General features: G+C 43.2%; 1 protein-coding gene across 1 annotated transcript; it reads right to left on the minus strand.

Annotated features, from left to right (window-relative positions):
• Positions 1–2,404: 2,404 nt before the first annotated feature.
• RTCB (RNA 2',3'-cyclic phosphate and 5'-OH ligase) lies at positions 2,405–13,350 on the minus strand. The gene is made up of 12 exons (XM_080971106.1): positions 13,156–13,350; positions 11,956–12,034; positions 11,313–11,380; positions 10,795–10,894; positions 9,829–9,985; positions 9,249–9,405; positions 8,094–8,253; positions 7,673–7,848; positions 6,998–7,186; positions 6,491–6,601; positions 5,342–5,461; positions 2,405–4,335 (listed from the first exon to the last, which is right to left on the minus strand). The coding sequence occupies exons 1-12, from the start codon at positions 13,246–13,248 to the stop codon at positions 4,228–4,230; spliced, it is 1,518 nt and encodes a 505-aa protein (XP_080827232.1). The 5' UTR covers positions 13,249–13,350; the 3' UTR covers positions 2,405–4,227.
• Positions 13,351–13,867: the final 517 nt, after the last annotated feature.

A 13,867-nucleotide genomic window follows, 5' to 3' on the forward strand; every position in this document is an offset into this window, starting at 1 on the left:
AGAGGTCCCACAAGCCTGAAGTCTGTTCAGTCCTATTTTACACAATGCACGATTCTCCGCAGAACTATCATGTAGGACCTACATTTGGGGGCCCTGAAGCTTGAACTGATATGGGGGCCCCTTCGCAACCAACAACAAGGTCTGGAACAAGGTCTTCAGTGGGGTTGTTCCACAACAGATCACCACTTAAAAAACAAAAAACAACAACTGCTCCATGGCACAATGGGTCAGTGCATCTGGATGTTAACCAGAAGGTTGGTGGTTCAAGCCCACCCAGGGACAGCTGTGATTGCAAGGGAATGGACTAGTTGCCCCTTTAGGTCCCTTCCAACTTCACAATATAATGATTCCATGATCTCAGATTTTGATTAAAATGGATATACAGTCATGCCTCGGGTTGAAGTAGCTTCGGGTTGAGCGTTTTTGGGTTGCGCTCCGCGGCAACTCAGAAGTAACGGAACGTGTTACTTCCGGGTTTCACCGCTCGCGCATGCGCAGACGCTCAAAATGACGTCGCGCGCATGCGCGGAAGCGGCAAATCACGACGCGGGTTGTGTTCGCTTCAGGATGCAAACAGGGCTCTGGAATGGATCTCGTTTGCATCCAGAGGTACCACTGTACTGGATTACCTCACGTCAAAGTCACTGGTATAAATAAATATTTCCTATACCTCAGTTTTCAAGTTTTGTGCAGTATGCATGAGTAAAGTCACTCCTGGGGACCCACCAGGATTAGGGGCTGTGAAGCTAAACTTTTTAGTTTCATAGTGCATCCGCCCCTGCCTACAATGGATCCTCGCCTCCTGCTAAGAGCGCTCCTGTGTAGAGTTCCAACCAGCCATGCCATCCTGTAGTAGTAGACTGTTTAATCTCCATTTTCCTGCTCTCATTTCCCTTTTGCAATGGAGCCTTAGCGTTAGTCCTGAGCAACCTCAGTCCCTGTAGCAGACAGTAAGTTGAGCCACCAGTGCCGTCTCTGCCAGGAGGAATGGGTGGAAGTCAGCGCAATGCAAACGCACCAGGGGAGCTGTAATCGGATCTGTTTAAAAGCCCATCTAATTCATCACTTTGGGATGCAAGCTTGTAGGGCAAGCAGGCTAGGCGCCAGTGTCACAGAATTGTAGATCTGAAAGGGACCCCAAGGGACATCTAGTCCAACCCCCTGCAAGACAGGATTTTTTTTTTTCCCAATGTGGGGCTTGAACTCACGACCCAGAGATTAAGAGTCTCATGCTCTACCACCTGAGCTATCCCAGCAGATACGTATTTATGGTTTACTGCAAAGGTGGTGAACAGTTTTTTCAGCCCAAGGGCCACCTTCCCTTCTACATAACCTTCTGGGGGCCACATGCCAGCGCTGGGCAGAGCTGGAGGCAAAAGGGGACCAAGTAATGAATGTGCATTTCACTTCTGCCCAGCAGGCTAGTTGATTCACACTGACCCCTGCTTCCCTATCCTCCATTCAGGAAAGGAGGAGGTATCGCCAGACTTCAAGAACGTATTCCAGCCAGGTGAAAGCAGGGCCAACAAAGGGTGTAACTCAGGAAGGTGTGTGGCCTGGGGAGGGGCCCAACGGCCAGATAAAAAGCCACACTTGGTCCCTGGCCCCAGGGTCTCCCATCCCCAGGGAATGGACAGGATATGTAAGTCTTAGTGAAGATATCGCACTAGCGTAGGGCAGAACTGCTTTCACCAAGTTGTCAGTGTGCCACATTTGCTAGGCTTCTTCTGCCTTCTTAAGTAGGAGAATGTGCTCAACGCCACTCTTAAATAGTAGTGCTAAGCCAACATAAGGGGTGAGGCAATTCAGCTCGCACGTGAGTCATCCTAGTTCCCTGGAGGGTAGATTTTATATAGCCATTACAACCATTTTGTTGTTGTTTTGGCCTGCGTTTCAGCAATACTGCATTTTATTACCCCCTTTTAAGTTAATTCCAAGTCACTGCTGACATCAGCAAGCATCAGTTAGAACAATCTTTTCCAGAGGAATCCACGGAACATGAAAGGGCCAGGTTGGATTCTTTACCAAGCGGCTTGTTTCAAGCTCTCCTAGAGAAGTTACTCCACAGCTTCTGCATTTCTTACGTTTCCCTTTAGCTAGATGCCCCCTATTGACTGTAGTTGGATTTACACCATTTAGCTGGGGGAAAGTCACAGTGAAATCCTACACAGGTCTACACCCCACTGAGCACACTGGAACTTGCTTAAATATAAACAAGTATAGCATTGCAATCTCAGATAAGTAAAATGCAAAGAGGTGATTTGCAAAGTTCAAGGTTAACTATTTTTCCACAGCATCTGAGGTAAGTGTGAGGATCACCAGGTTACTCAAGCAAGACTTCCATCTCATCTCTAAATTAAATGTAATTTTCTTTACACGAAATATAAATAATGACACTTTGCAGTGACTTTCTTGCATTCTCTGTTTATTTGTCAGTTTTGAGACCTCTCTAGAAAATCACTTCCAGAATGTCAATAAAATTCAAACAATGACTTTGCAAATCATGCTTATTGTGGAGCAGAGCAGCCATCACTGTTACTTCATGAGAGGATGGCAATAGTGTTTTCAAAATCTAACCATCCAGCAGATCAAGTATAGGAGCACTTTAATGTAAACAGAAAACAGCAGCACCAGAAGGGGGAAAATAACCTATGCTGGTCCTGCTGAAATCATCCTAATCTCTACCCAAACAGAGGTAACTTTGCTGCTTCCCCACGCATCTGCAATGTGCATGTGCGAACAGCAGCCCATGAGATGAGGAGTTAACAATTCCCCTTTTTACATAGTGAGCCAGTTCACACATAAAGGAAAGTAAAACCATGGTGAGAACATGTGAGTATTCCCAGGGAGGAGACTACCAACATATGTCTCTACTCCTGCTGTGAGCTAAACCATGGTTTGGGCTTAGCATGTCACCTGAACCTAGGATCATGCTTTGTCTCCTTTAGACAAACCATGAGCTGTAAACCCAAGAATGAACCCCGGTTACAGCTTGTGGTTTATGTGAAGCGAGACAAACCACAAGCTTGTGTACAGACAACACTAAGCCATGCCAAAGTTTAGCTCACAGCAGCAGGACTTGGAGGAAGGAGTGAAGTGGCTTCAATCTCCTCTCTGGGAACCCACATTTTTGTGGTAAGTGGTTTAGCTTTGCATTTTATGCGCACAGCTAACTGACATGCTCCCTTGCAGTTTTAAAGAGTAATCTAAAGCTTTACTCATTGAAAAGTAGCAAGACTGCTGGGTAAGTTCTCCAGCTTGCTGCTTTAAGAGGCAGTGTTCTTTACCTTTTGAATGACCAGGTGCAGTGGAAGACAGGACTTACGTATCTCAAATGGTTGCTCAGCTTATGTTTCTCATTTCTCTAGTACTAGGACACAATCTGTCCATGCCAAAGCAATTACAGCTTCTATAGCATCTGGATGCCCTGATTCATGAGGAACATCAAGGGAAAGTTGGCTTCTCTTCAAGGAATACCAACTTTCTCTAACAAAGTTTTCCAAGTGAGCTGTAATCGGGATTCCAGTAAACATACATACACAGAGAACCTGCTGTACCAAGTGAATCATGGGCAACACAGCTTGTGCAAACCTACCACCCCTCATTCAACAGAACCACCATGCTAGTGCACTTATGGGAGCAACTATCTGATCATAGACTTTTAAAGTAGAGTACTTGTGACAGTAGTCATGCCACATAGATGAATGATATTGTTGAGGCTTTATTGCAACTCACAGTGCAAAAAAAGATTCCCTTTCTATCTCCAATAGTACAGATTGGTACATTATAAAGGAGATCAAACAACTCATGTCAGGAGAAAAATACAAAAACAACCAAGTGAAAACAGTAGCATTTGTACTTGGTCTACACCAGAGAAAGCCTCCTTGCAAATTGGTGGCTATCAAATCAACATTGGTCAGAATCTCACCATGAAGGGCACAGATAATTTATTAAGAGCGAAGAATCTTCTGAACAAGGTTGCTTTTAGATTCTGCTAAAAGAAATTCACCCAATTTTAAATACCACTCTAGAAACGAAGGGCTATGTGTCTTGATTTAGCTCCTCTTAGCAAAGAGAGCCCCTCACCCCCAGGCACAAACTTACTTTAATGAGTTCTAACATAGAGTCTGTGTCAGTTTGTATTCTAGATGGAAACAACCTTCAAGCACTCTGGTGGGAAAAGCTCTTCAGCAAGAACAGTGGTGGCCAGTTCAGGGAAAGACTTCCTTAGCCTTTGATCACTGCTATGGGTCTCAGTTTAATGGCTTTCTTGCTGATGCCAGCTGCATGGCAGGTGTTAACCACATCCGTCACATTCTTGTAAGATTCAGGTGCCTGAGATAAATGAGATGTAAAAGGAGAGTTAAGAATATATTTTGAGGTCTTTTTTTGTTAATAATATTAATATTATTATTATTAATAGTAATAATAATTTAAAAACTATCAATTTCTATTCCACATCATTCAAAAAGCTACCAGGCAGCTTGTATTACATGAGGCTCTCAATACATGCATACATTCAAAAGATTAATATAATGTTAGAATAAAAATCATTTTAACTATGTGATTTAATTTCAAAAATCATCTAAGCAAAATCACTTAGGCTTTCCTTGATATAAGGCCAGTAATCTCAGATAAACTCTCCAAAATGTGTGCTTAAAAGAGTAATGCCTTCCTTTGATTTCTCAAGACTTGGGTTAAGGGGAGGTTCTTAAAGAATAATTAAGCAAGATTGGTGCTACCACTGAAAAGGCTCTTCCTCCTCCTATAGTAGCTCCCTCAAAAAAAAAAGGGGGGGGGCTTTCAGCAGATCCCATATTACCAAACTTAAAAAGACAGGAGAACTTACACAAGGCAAGCACCTATTCCCCCCCCCCCCATTATTGTTTATGAAAGACTATATTAAGTCCTTTTGAACAGGTGTACTGTAAACCACCCTGTGATTGTCCGATGAAGGGTGGTATAGAAATGTAGTAGTAGTACTAGTAGTAATAACAATAATTTTCAACAAGCTTCCCTCAATGTTTAGGGAAAAAACTGTTTTTTGGGCATCAGAAGAAATAACTGAAATGAAATGTACAACATTCGCTTGCCTTTCAGACTCTATTAGTGATACAAAAGGAATGTTCTGAACAATGACATGGGACACTGGATGTTCCCAAATGAGGGAAGGGGAGAGAAGAGGAAACCATTTTAGCCTGGAAGAGGTTTAAGGTTCCTGGAATGGCAGAGTCCAATGAAGTGTTGTGCCCCCTTGTTGCTGGCAGACATTAATACTTCACCAGGAGAGGAAGCTCACCCCAGAAGTAAATTCCCACAAAGAAGTTTATAAATCACTTACTTCTTCCATAACCAGTTTGGGGGATGCAACCCGGATTGCAATCCCCATGTCCGCCAGCTTGTCCAATACATCCTGGAAATCCAAGTTGCGCCGAGATTTTGCACGTGACAATGCACGGCCCTAAAAACGACAATCACTGTTTCAGTTACTGCCATATACCCTTCAGGGAAAATAAGACACTGACAACAGGCATCCAGAAAGTGTCAACTAAATAGGTCCCTGGCCATTTTGTGCCAATGAATGCAACAAGCCTAACAACTTTTAGGCCTGCATATCTTTGTGTGCCTCCTTCAGAAGAGATCCAGAGGGTTGCAACATGAGAACAGGCCTTTCCGTGGTCTGAAAACTGCATTAACCACAGTTCACACATATGCACATCTATTTAAAGGTATGAGGAACTTGGATGCTGAAAAGGTGGTCACACATGAAGTGATTTTATTTTCATACCCTTGCTGTTACCATCTTCAGTTAGAGAAAGAAAATGTCCTATGCAATTCAAATGAAGTCAATGTACATTTTAATTATTGGAGATTAAACAAGCAGCATTTATAGATAGGATTCTTGCAAATGCTGCACCTTAGTCCTACAGGCATATCACTGAGCAATACATACTGTATTTTTCGCTCTATAAGACACACCAGACCATAAGACACACCTAGTTTATGGAGGAGGAAAACAAGAAAAAAAATATTCTGAATCCCAGAAGCCAGTCACTGACGGGCTGCCCTTCTCCCTCCTCGGGGAAAAGCTCCCAAGAGCTGCACACACGCTCCACATGCTTTTTAAAGGGAGCACTGAGCAGAGCCTGGGATGCATACATTTTTAGGAAGGGAAAAGTGCGTCTTATGGAGCGAAAAAATACGGTAAATGGGAAGCGAGGAAGCACTTGAGTAAGAGCAGTGATGGGCAAAGTAAATCTGGATCCACCAGTAAATCACTGGGTGTTTGAAATCTACTTGCTAAATCTACTGCCTGACTCCCAGCTATTGTTCTCCTGCTGGAAGTATTTCATTGGAAGCATATGGGTTCTGCACAAGGCTCCAGTTGATGGAACTTGGGGTTCTGGTAATAAACAAATAAACAAAATATATCCCACTAGATGGAAGGCTGCCCACCCCCAAGCTAGATGAAAGTTGCTTTGTTACTCACCGCTCCATGGCAGGTGGTACCAAAGGTTTCAGTCATGCCTTGTTCGGTACCAGTAAGGACATAGCTACAAGTTCCCATTGTTCCACCAATCAGGACAGGCTGGCCAGTCAGCTGCAGAGGCAAAAGAAGGGTGCAGAATCAATATGACACATCCCCCCAAGCTGTAAGCATATGCTGCTCAGCAAGGATCCACTGAAGGTCACTACTGATCCACTCAGGGTCAAGCTTCCATAGTGAATCAAGGAAATGTCAGACAGGAGACATGCAAAATTTGAGCAATCGGGATGTTTTGATTGCAATACAGCAGTACAGCAGACACTGAGAAATATAAGTCTTGACAGCTAGAAGGTTGTATAGTTGCATGAAAAGGAATAAAGGTAGAAAGGTGCACCAACACAATTGTAGGAACATGAGCTGTTAGGTGTGGAAGTCCACGAGGAGTAACAAATATACTATTTGCAGGACTTGTTGGCATTGGCAAGAAAGAAAAGGGCCACAAATTCGTACCTGGTAATCAACCGCAATGAGGGGGTGGTGAGGAGGGAAAGCTCTGGTTGTTCCTTTCCGGTGCACCAGCAGGGTCCGTTCTTTTCCATCTACCACATGCTGCTCTACTTTGGCAATGTTGTGAGATACATCATAGATCACATGCAGATCCAGATCATCAGGGGTGGTATTGAAGACTTTAGCAAAAGCCTAGAAAACATTATAGACATAAGGAGCAGTCCTCTGAATTAAAAAAAAATTTTTTTAGGGCTGGTAAGAGCCCAAATAATCTGATGAACACATAACGTATGGCTGTTACCATGACGGCAGTGGTGGAAGCCCACCTCCAGCATCTACTCTCTGCAGTGCCCTCACATTGCTCTACTGAACGTAACTCAGCAGTTTAAAGTTCAAGGGGAAAGTCCATTTTCCTCCCAAAACTCATTAATGGGGCCCAGCCCCATTCATACATCCTGTTTATGAGGAAGATTACAAGGCACTGCACCACCAATCCACAAGCCAGTTAAGCCAACCTCTTCCTACCAATGTGGAGTGATATGGATTAACTTCTGGAACAAAATAATTTAATTGTTCCAGAAATGTTACCCAGGTGTCAATCAGTCAGAATGCAGCTGAATAGATCCCACTGGGGCTTAAAGAGACGGAAGTGAACAAGTTCATGCTCTTTCTTCGCACCTGTCTGGTGAGGAAAGTCATGGAAGAACGATTGACCCATGCATAGTTTCCAGCTGCTGCCATTCCCTTCAAGTAGTCCTGTCCCTCCTGGGAAGCAATCCTGGCACATGCCAGCTGGCGGTCGTTCACTATGATCTTGTCTCGCTTCATAGCTTTTTCCATAGCCACTAGGGCATCTGTAAAAGGGGGTGGGGGTGGGAAGAGAAACGAAACGCAAATTCAGTGTAGGTCTCCATTAAGCCCATCTGAACTAGCACACCCAGAAACTGGACATATCTGAGGCTTCCACAAATGCCAATGGCATGCATGAAGACTGGGAGGAAATAACGCATAAAGCAGTAACTGGAGTCTGTAGATACCTGCAAGAAAGGAGTAAAGTTTCAAGGGCTAAGAAGAAGAAAGGAAGAAAAAGCCTAGATACCTGTAGCTACTTGGTGGCCAAGGCCTCTGCTGCCACTGTGGATCATCACACAAACTTGGCCCTTGTGGTCTATGCCCATCTTCTTGGCAGCATATTCGTTAAAAATTTCATCTACAACCTGGATCTCAGCATAATGGTTTCCTGCTCCCAAAGTCCCCAGCTGTCGAATAAAACAAGAAAGCTTAGCTATGATTTGAGCAGATAGTGAAATGAGAAGCAAAATGGAAGACAACTGGTTTCCCTTAGAAAGGTTGAGGCAATGGCTTGCCCGTCTTTGATGCCATGTGGCATCTCACTAGAGGAAGAGATACTGCTGAGAGCAAAGGTTTCAGCTATAAGCCTGAAATCAACCTGAGTGTTACAGTTAACTGAACTGTACACTATTTGCCTCAGTTTAGAACTGTGAGAATATAAACTTCCTTGTTGTGTTCACACTAGAAAGCCCATGTAGTCAAGGCCCAGTGCTTATCTTCATCTGCAGCCAGACACCTCTGCAAACCTCAAACCCAGGACATTGATGCCATGACCTCCATTGATCAGATGCTGAGGAAGGGTTACTGTATCTGTACATAGAGGCTTCAATTTTTAGCTATTATCCTCCTACTTGATATTTCTTGTTGCTGTTTGTTTCATAAGTTAATCATATATTGGACAATGCAAAAATTGACCAATTTTTTTTTACATGGCAGCTCAAAGATGAGGAACTTACTGCCTTCAGATTATTGTGGGACTCTTAACTCCCATCAGCTCTAGCCAGCATGGCCAGGGATGAAGGGAATTACAGTTCAACAGGATCTGGAGCAGCATAGGTTTCTCATCCTTCTCCTAACAAAGCAGCATGCCAAGACATTGGTTTTCAGGAAATTCCTTGAGCTTACTCAGAATTGAATGATACTTGAACACAGATTCTGCCCTCCCTGGCTACCAGCAAGTCCAGCACCTTTAGTCAGTGTAAGTTGTTTTAAACTGTTTTTAATATTGTGTCTTAGTTGCTGTAACCCCCTGTGGGATACTGGGATATTGTGATTGGGATAGCAATAGCAATAATAATAATCCTCTCATCAAGACTTATATTCTCACTCTGCTGAAATGTACCCAAGAAGTTAGCATGAAGTTCTAAGTAATAATGCAACATCATCTCAGAAAACCAATTACCTGGGGCAAACCCCTTTTCTTAGCCCTCGCAGAGACTTTATTTGGATCAGCTTGCAGCATCCTCCCATATTCTTCACAGTGCTCTTTATCCTCAGCCCAGGCATAGCCTTCTCGGAGGGACCAATCTACCCCCATCTCCAGAGCCTCCTCTAAATCCCTGGGGCAACACAGAGAGAGATTGACTTCTAGTAATTGACACAACTGATTGCTATTGTTGTACTGATTACATAAGAAAAACAATCCTGAACTTTTGTAGATATCCAGATTTTTTTTGTTGCTCTCAGTTAAATCATTTCAGACTGCTGACTGTGGACTCTTACTGTGTATTTTCGCTACATACATTGCGATTTTGGTTAAGGGGTGCTATTTTTTAAAAAAACAATTAAAAAATACAGGACCGAATTAACAATGACACATGGCTCTTTATTTCCTACTACAACATGGCTAGATACCTTACTGTTAAGGTACAGTTAGGGCTTATTAAATTTATACATCGCTTCCCACACAAAAAGACAAGGGTGGAGGGAAGACATCCTTCCAGTACGGAGATGCTGCTGGAGAAAGGATAGTTAACACTTACTTGGCGTTCATAGGAATGACACCCTTTGACCCCACACCAACAGGAATGTGGTCAAACATGGCCTGAGCAAGCTGCTCCTTCACAGGTTGGACATCACTCTCATCAAGATTGGTGCGCAAGAGCCGTACGCCACAGTTAATGTCGAATCCGACACCACCTGCATGAGTAAAATAAATACAAATGCACCCTTCAAAATTCATACATACAATTGCAGAACTGACTCATCACCACAATCAAATGTTCTTCAAGAGAAGTTATAGTTTAATATTTTTCAGCAAATGTCCCCTGACGTGGGACAAGTAAAAACATCAACCCCTCAATTTTGTTAGTCAGAAGGAACACAACTTATCTGCACTGGTTTGGAAGGCACAAATTACAAAAAGATAGCACTTCATGGAACTTCTGCTCAAGGAGCCTGAATATGCAGAATTCATAAGGGTTATTTTATTATTAAAAACAAATATACCCTTCTTACTCCAAAACAAGCATTCTTAATTTGTATTTGTTTTAAGTTTGCTTCAGGGTTGATGACTTAATTGCTACATTACATTACAGTTAATAGTGTCCTAGGCTTGGATTTCAGAGAGTCCAGTGAGACAATAACTGTAGGTTAATTGACAATTTACATATTCATCTGCAATGTACCTCCATCTGAATGAGTACAGTGGTACCCTACGGTTGTGGACGGGATCTGTTCCGGAGCTCCCATTGGATCCTGAGGTTTCCGCAACCGGAGGGACCGCTTCTGCATGCGCATACGGCAGTAGACCGCTTCTGCGAATGCGTGACTTACGTATGCTGCTTACGTATCCCGAAGTTTACGTAAGTGGAAGGATACATAAGCAGAGGTACGACTGTACTGTGAAACACATTTTGTTTTCCCATCTGGCTTCAATACATTGCATAGATCTGCAGAATAAGGGTTCTCTCCCTGCACAGAGAACATCACATTCAAACTGCTCATACCTGGTGATACCACTGCTTCTGGGTCATTCATATCAAAGGCAGCCATGTTACCAATGGCAAACCCATAGCCTGAGTGGACATCTGGAAGTCCTATAGATCTCTGAAATTCATTTTAAAAATCAACAAAAGAAAGGCAATCAGTCATGTGAACAAATGAGGATTCTATAACTGAATGGACTCAACTTCTACTTGCCCTGCCACACAGTCACTGCAAAATGGGCATTTCTTTTAAAAAATCCTTTGATCCTAGTCAAAAACTCAGCAGATTCATGAAGGGCAGCTCACAAATGTAGAAATTGGCCAGAATAAGTTGCATTTAGGCCCCCTTCAAAAGTAAGTGGTGAATGTAAACAACTGTCATCTTGCCCTGGGTTGCTGGTGTTTAAATGTCAGGAAATTGTTGTGATGGGTCAATTTAATGAAGGCTGAATGCTACAAATGCTGACAATGCATATGGGGCTTCTATTTTGAAACAATGGGTCAACAGGATATAAGTACAACTCTTTAAAATCACTCACATGAACAATGCCAGGCAGTGCAGCTACATTTCCGATTTGTTTCATGGCTGGGAGGAAGCCACCAGCTCCTAAAAAAGATGGATGATGAGAAGCACAATCATCCTCCTTTCATGCAAATTTGTGGTTGATGACATCACACCATTACATCAACTTTCCTTTAAATTTGCATGACCATGTTACACAGGTGAAAACTTCACTGTGAAGCACATCTACTTAGAGGTGGCATAAGACAAGCTGTGACCAAGAACACAGATGTTTCAAAGCCAAGATTAAGGGGTATTTGGTTTCATTTCAGTGCAGTTAAGATGCCTTTTGACAGACCAGAAAGTACTAGCTTAAATTAAGCAAGCAAAATTATGCAGCATGTTCTACTTCTAAATGAAGCCTAAGTCTTAAAATAAGTTGTGTTTCACCATAGTTTGACAAGTGGCAGATTAATTATAGAGGGAACATTTTCATGAAGGCTTATAATATTTTTCATCAATTAAGAATCACTCTATGGTGCCTGAACATATAGGCAGTCCTAAACTCTAAATGCATTGGTTGAATCTATGTGAATTCTGGATTCATCAAAAGTGAATCTGGACCTGGGATTCCACACACAACAAACCAGTGAGATTGGGTGACAACAACACATACTAACCTCCACCTCTGCATGAATTTCTTAACTCTTCAAACATTAACTTCTCTAAAGGATCATTCACGTAGAAGACACCTTCCACCTACAGACGGAAGAATGAGGAAAAAGTGAAACAAAATGCATCAGTTCTTACATAAGGCCAGTGACAAAGATTTACTATTCAAGCAGAAGCTGGAATGTAGCTGCATCTAAGCAGGCTACAAGGCTTAGCCACAATTAGGGAAACTTTAGACACTTCTAGTAAAGGTTTAGATGGACTAAAACTTGGAATATAATAAGCTTGGCTGAATACTTGTTACAGAAGCTGTTCGAGTTTCAGTAAGAATTTCACATATCTTGAATCATGGAACAAAATGTATCTTCTGACCCATGAATGACACCAATGCTGTAATAAAAAAAAAAAAATCCTTCCAGTAGCACCTTTAAGACCAACTAAGTTAGTTCTTGGTATGAGCTTTCGTGTGCAAGCACACTTCTTCAGATACACACCAATGCTGTAGTTAGCAATCTTCAGTTAGAGATCAAAAGTGAGAACTTCCTTGAGCAGTCCTAGAGACTCTCATCTAGTTGTGACAAAATGAGAGGTAGCTTCTCAGAAGTACCTGAAGCCCTAAACATTTCTAAAATACAGTTTCCTTCTTATGGGGCAATCTGGGAAAGTCTGTATCTTAGCTCTAGGCCACAGAAGCAACCCAGACAACGGCAAGAATACAGCAACACCCAGCAGTGATGGAAACCTGCTTCAGGAGGCATTTTTTAAAAAAAGATTTTATCATGCATATAAAATTTTACTTTCAAGCAGTTTTAAAACCGGTTGAATACCACATTCAACTCACTAGAGAAAGGTTTCAGCAGTGTCAGACTTATGCTTTAACGCTCTACATGCATAAGTAGCGCAATCATAATGCTACAGTACTAATAATCCGAATGTGGCATAAACTAACTTCAAACCGGGATTTGACACTAAATGTACTGAAGGATGATGTACGTCAGAAGGCATCCCCGCCCAACCAGGTACGGAAAGAAGTTGGCAATGCGGTGCTTAAATCTTGAGGGAGCGGCACTCTGCACATGCGTAGGGGAAGTCTTAACCATTACTTCATTTAAGCAATAAAAGCGAGCCGGGGGGTGCTAAGCCCCGGCTCAGACTGAACACGCCCCTACGTGCCTGTCCACCCCCCCCCCGTCCTCCGACCCACTCACGTTCATGTTGGGCACGAAGCCCTTTTTGATACGCCAGCAGTGCTTGTCCAGCTTGTCCAGGTACTGCAGCTCATCGTTGTAGCTTCGGCTCATGGCGGCGGCGATTCCGATCAAGCTCCGCTCTCTGCCGTGGCTCCGTGTCACTGAATTCTGCCAACGGCGCGCACACGCTCCTCTTCAGCGCCGCTACGGAAGCCGAGGAGGCCGCGCGCAGCCTCCGTAAGGCAGAAGCAGAGGAGAACTATAGGATTGGACGGCGCCCGCAGAGGAACAAACTTCGTTCGCCTTTCGCGAACCAACCAGTGGCTTTCTTCTTTTTTCCCCCTACCTCCTTTGCAGCGCCGGCTAATGTCCGAAACGGGACAGCGCGTTGAATTAAGCTGTTTGTGGAAGGGACCGCGCTTGGTGTGGGTCAAATATCAAAAGAAGGGAACATCATCAGAGCAGCCGAGGGTCTTTTTGCGCCGCTTTAAGGCTGCAGTTCTTAACGCTGCTTTCCTGGTGAGTAAGCCCCACTGGATTCAGCAGGGCTTGCTTCTGAGTAAGCAATGCGCTGTAGCACATTTTTTAAGGCATGAGATGTTTACTGCAAAAGATGGATGGACAAAACCTTTGGAACCTCTCTGGTGCTTTATTGTGGGTATACTCTGCAACATATTCTTGACACAACTGTAGTATGTTAGTGGTACGTTTCTTCTGCTTAGTAGTTATG

This window comes from Podarcis pityusensis (assembly GCF_964106645.2).
Source record: "Podarcis pityusensis genome assembly, chromosome: 10".
Lineage (NCBI taxonomy): Eukaryota > Metazoa > Chordata > Lepidosauria > Squamata > Lacertidae > Podarcis > Podarcis pityusensis.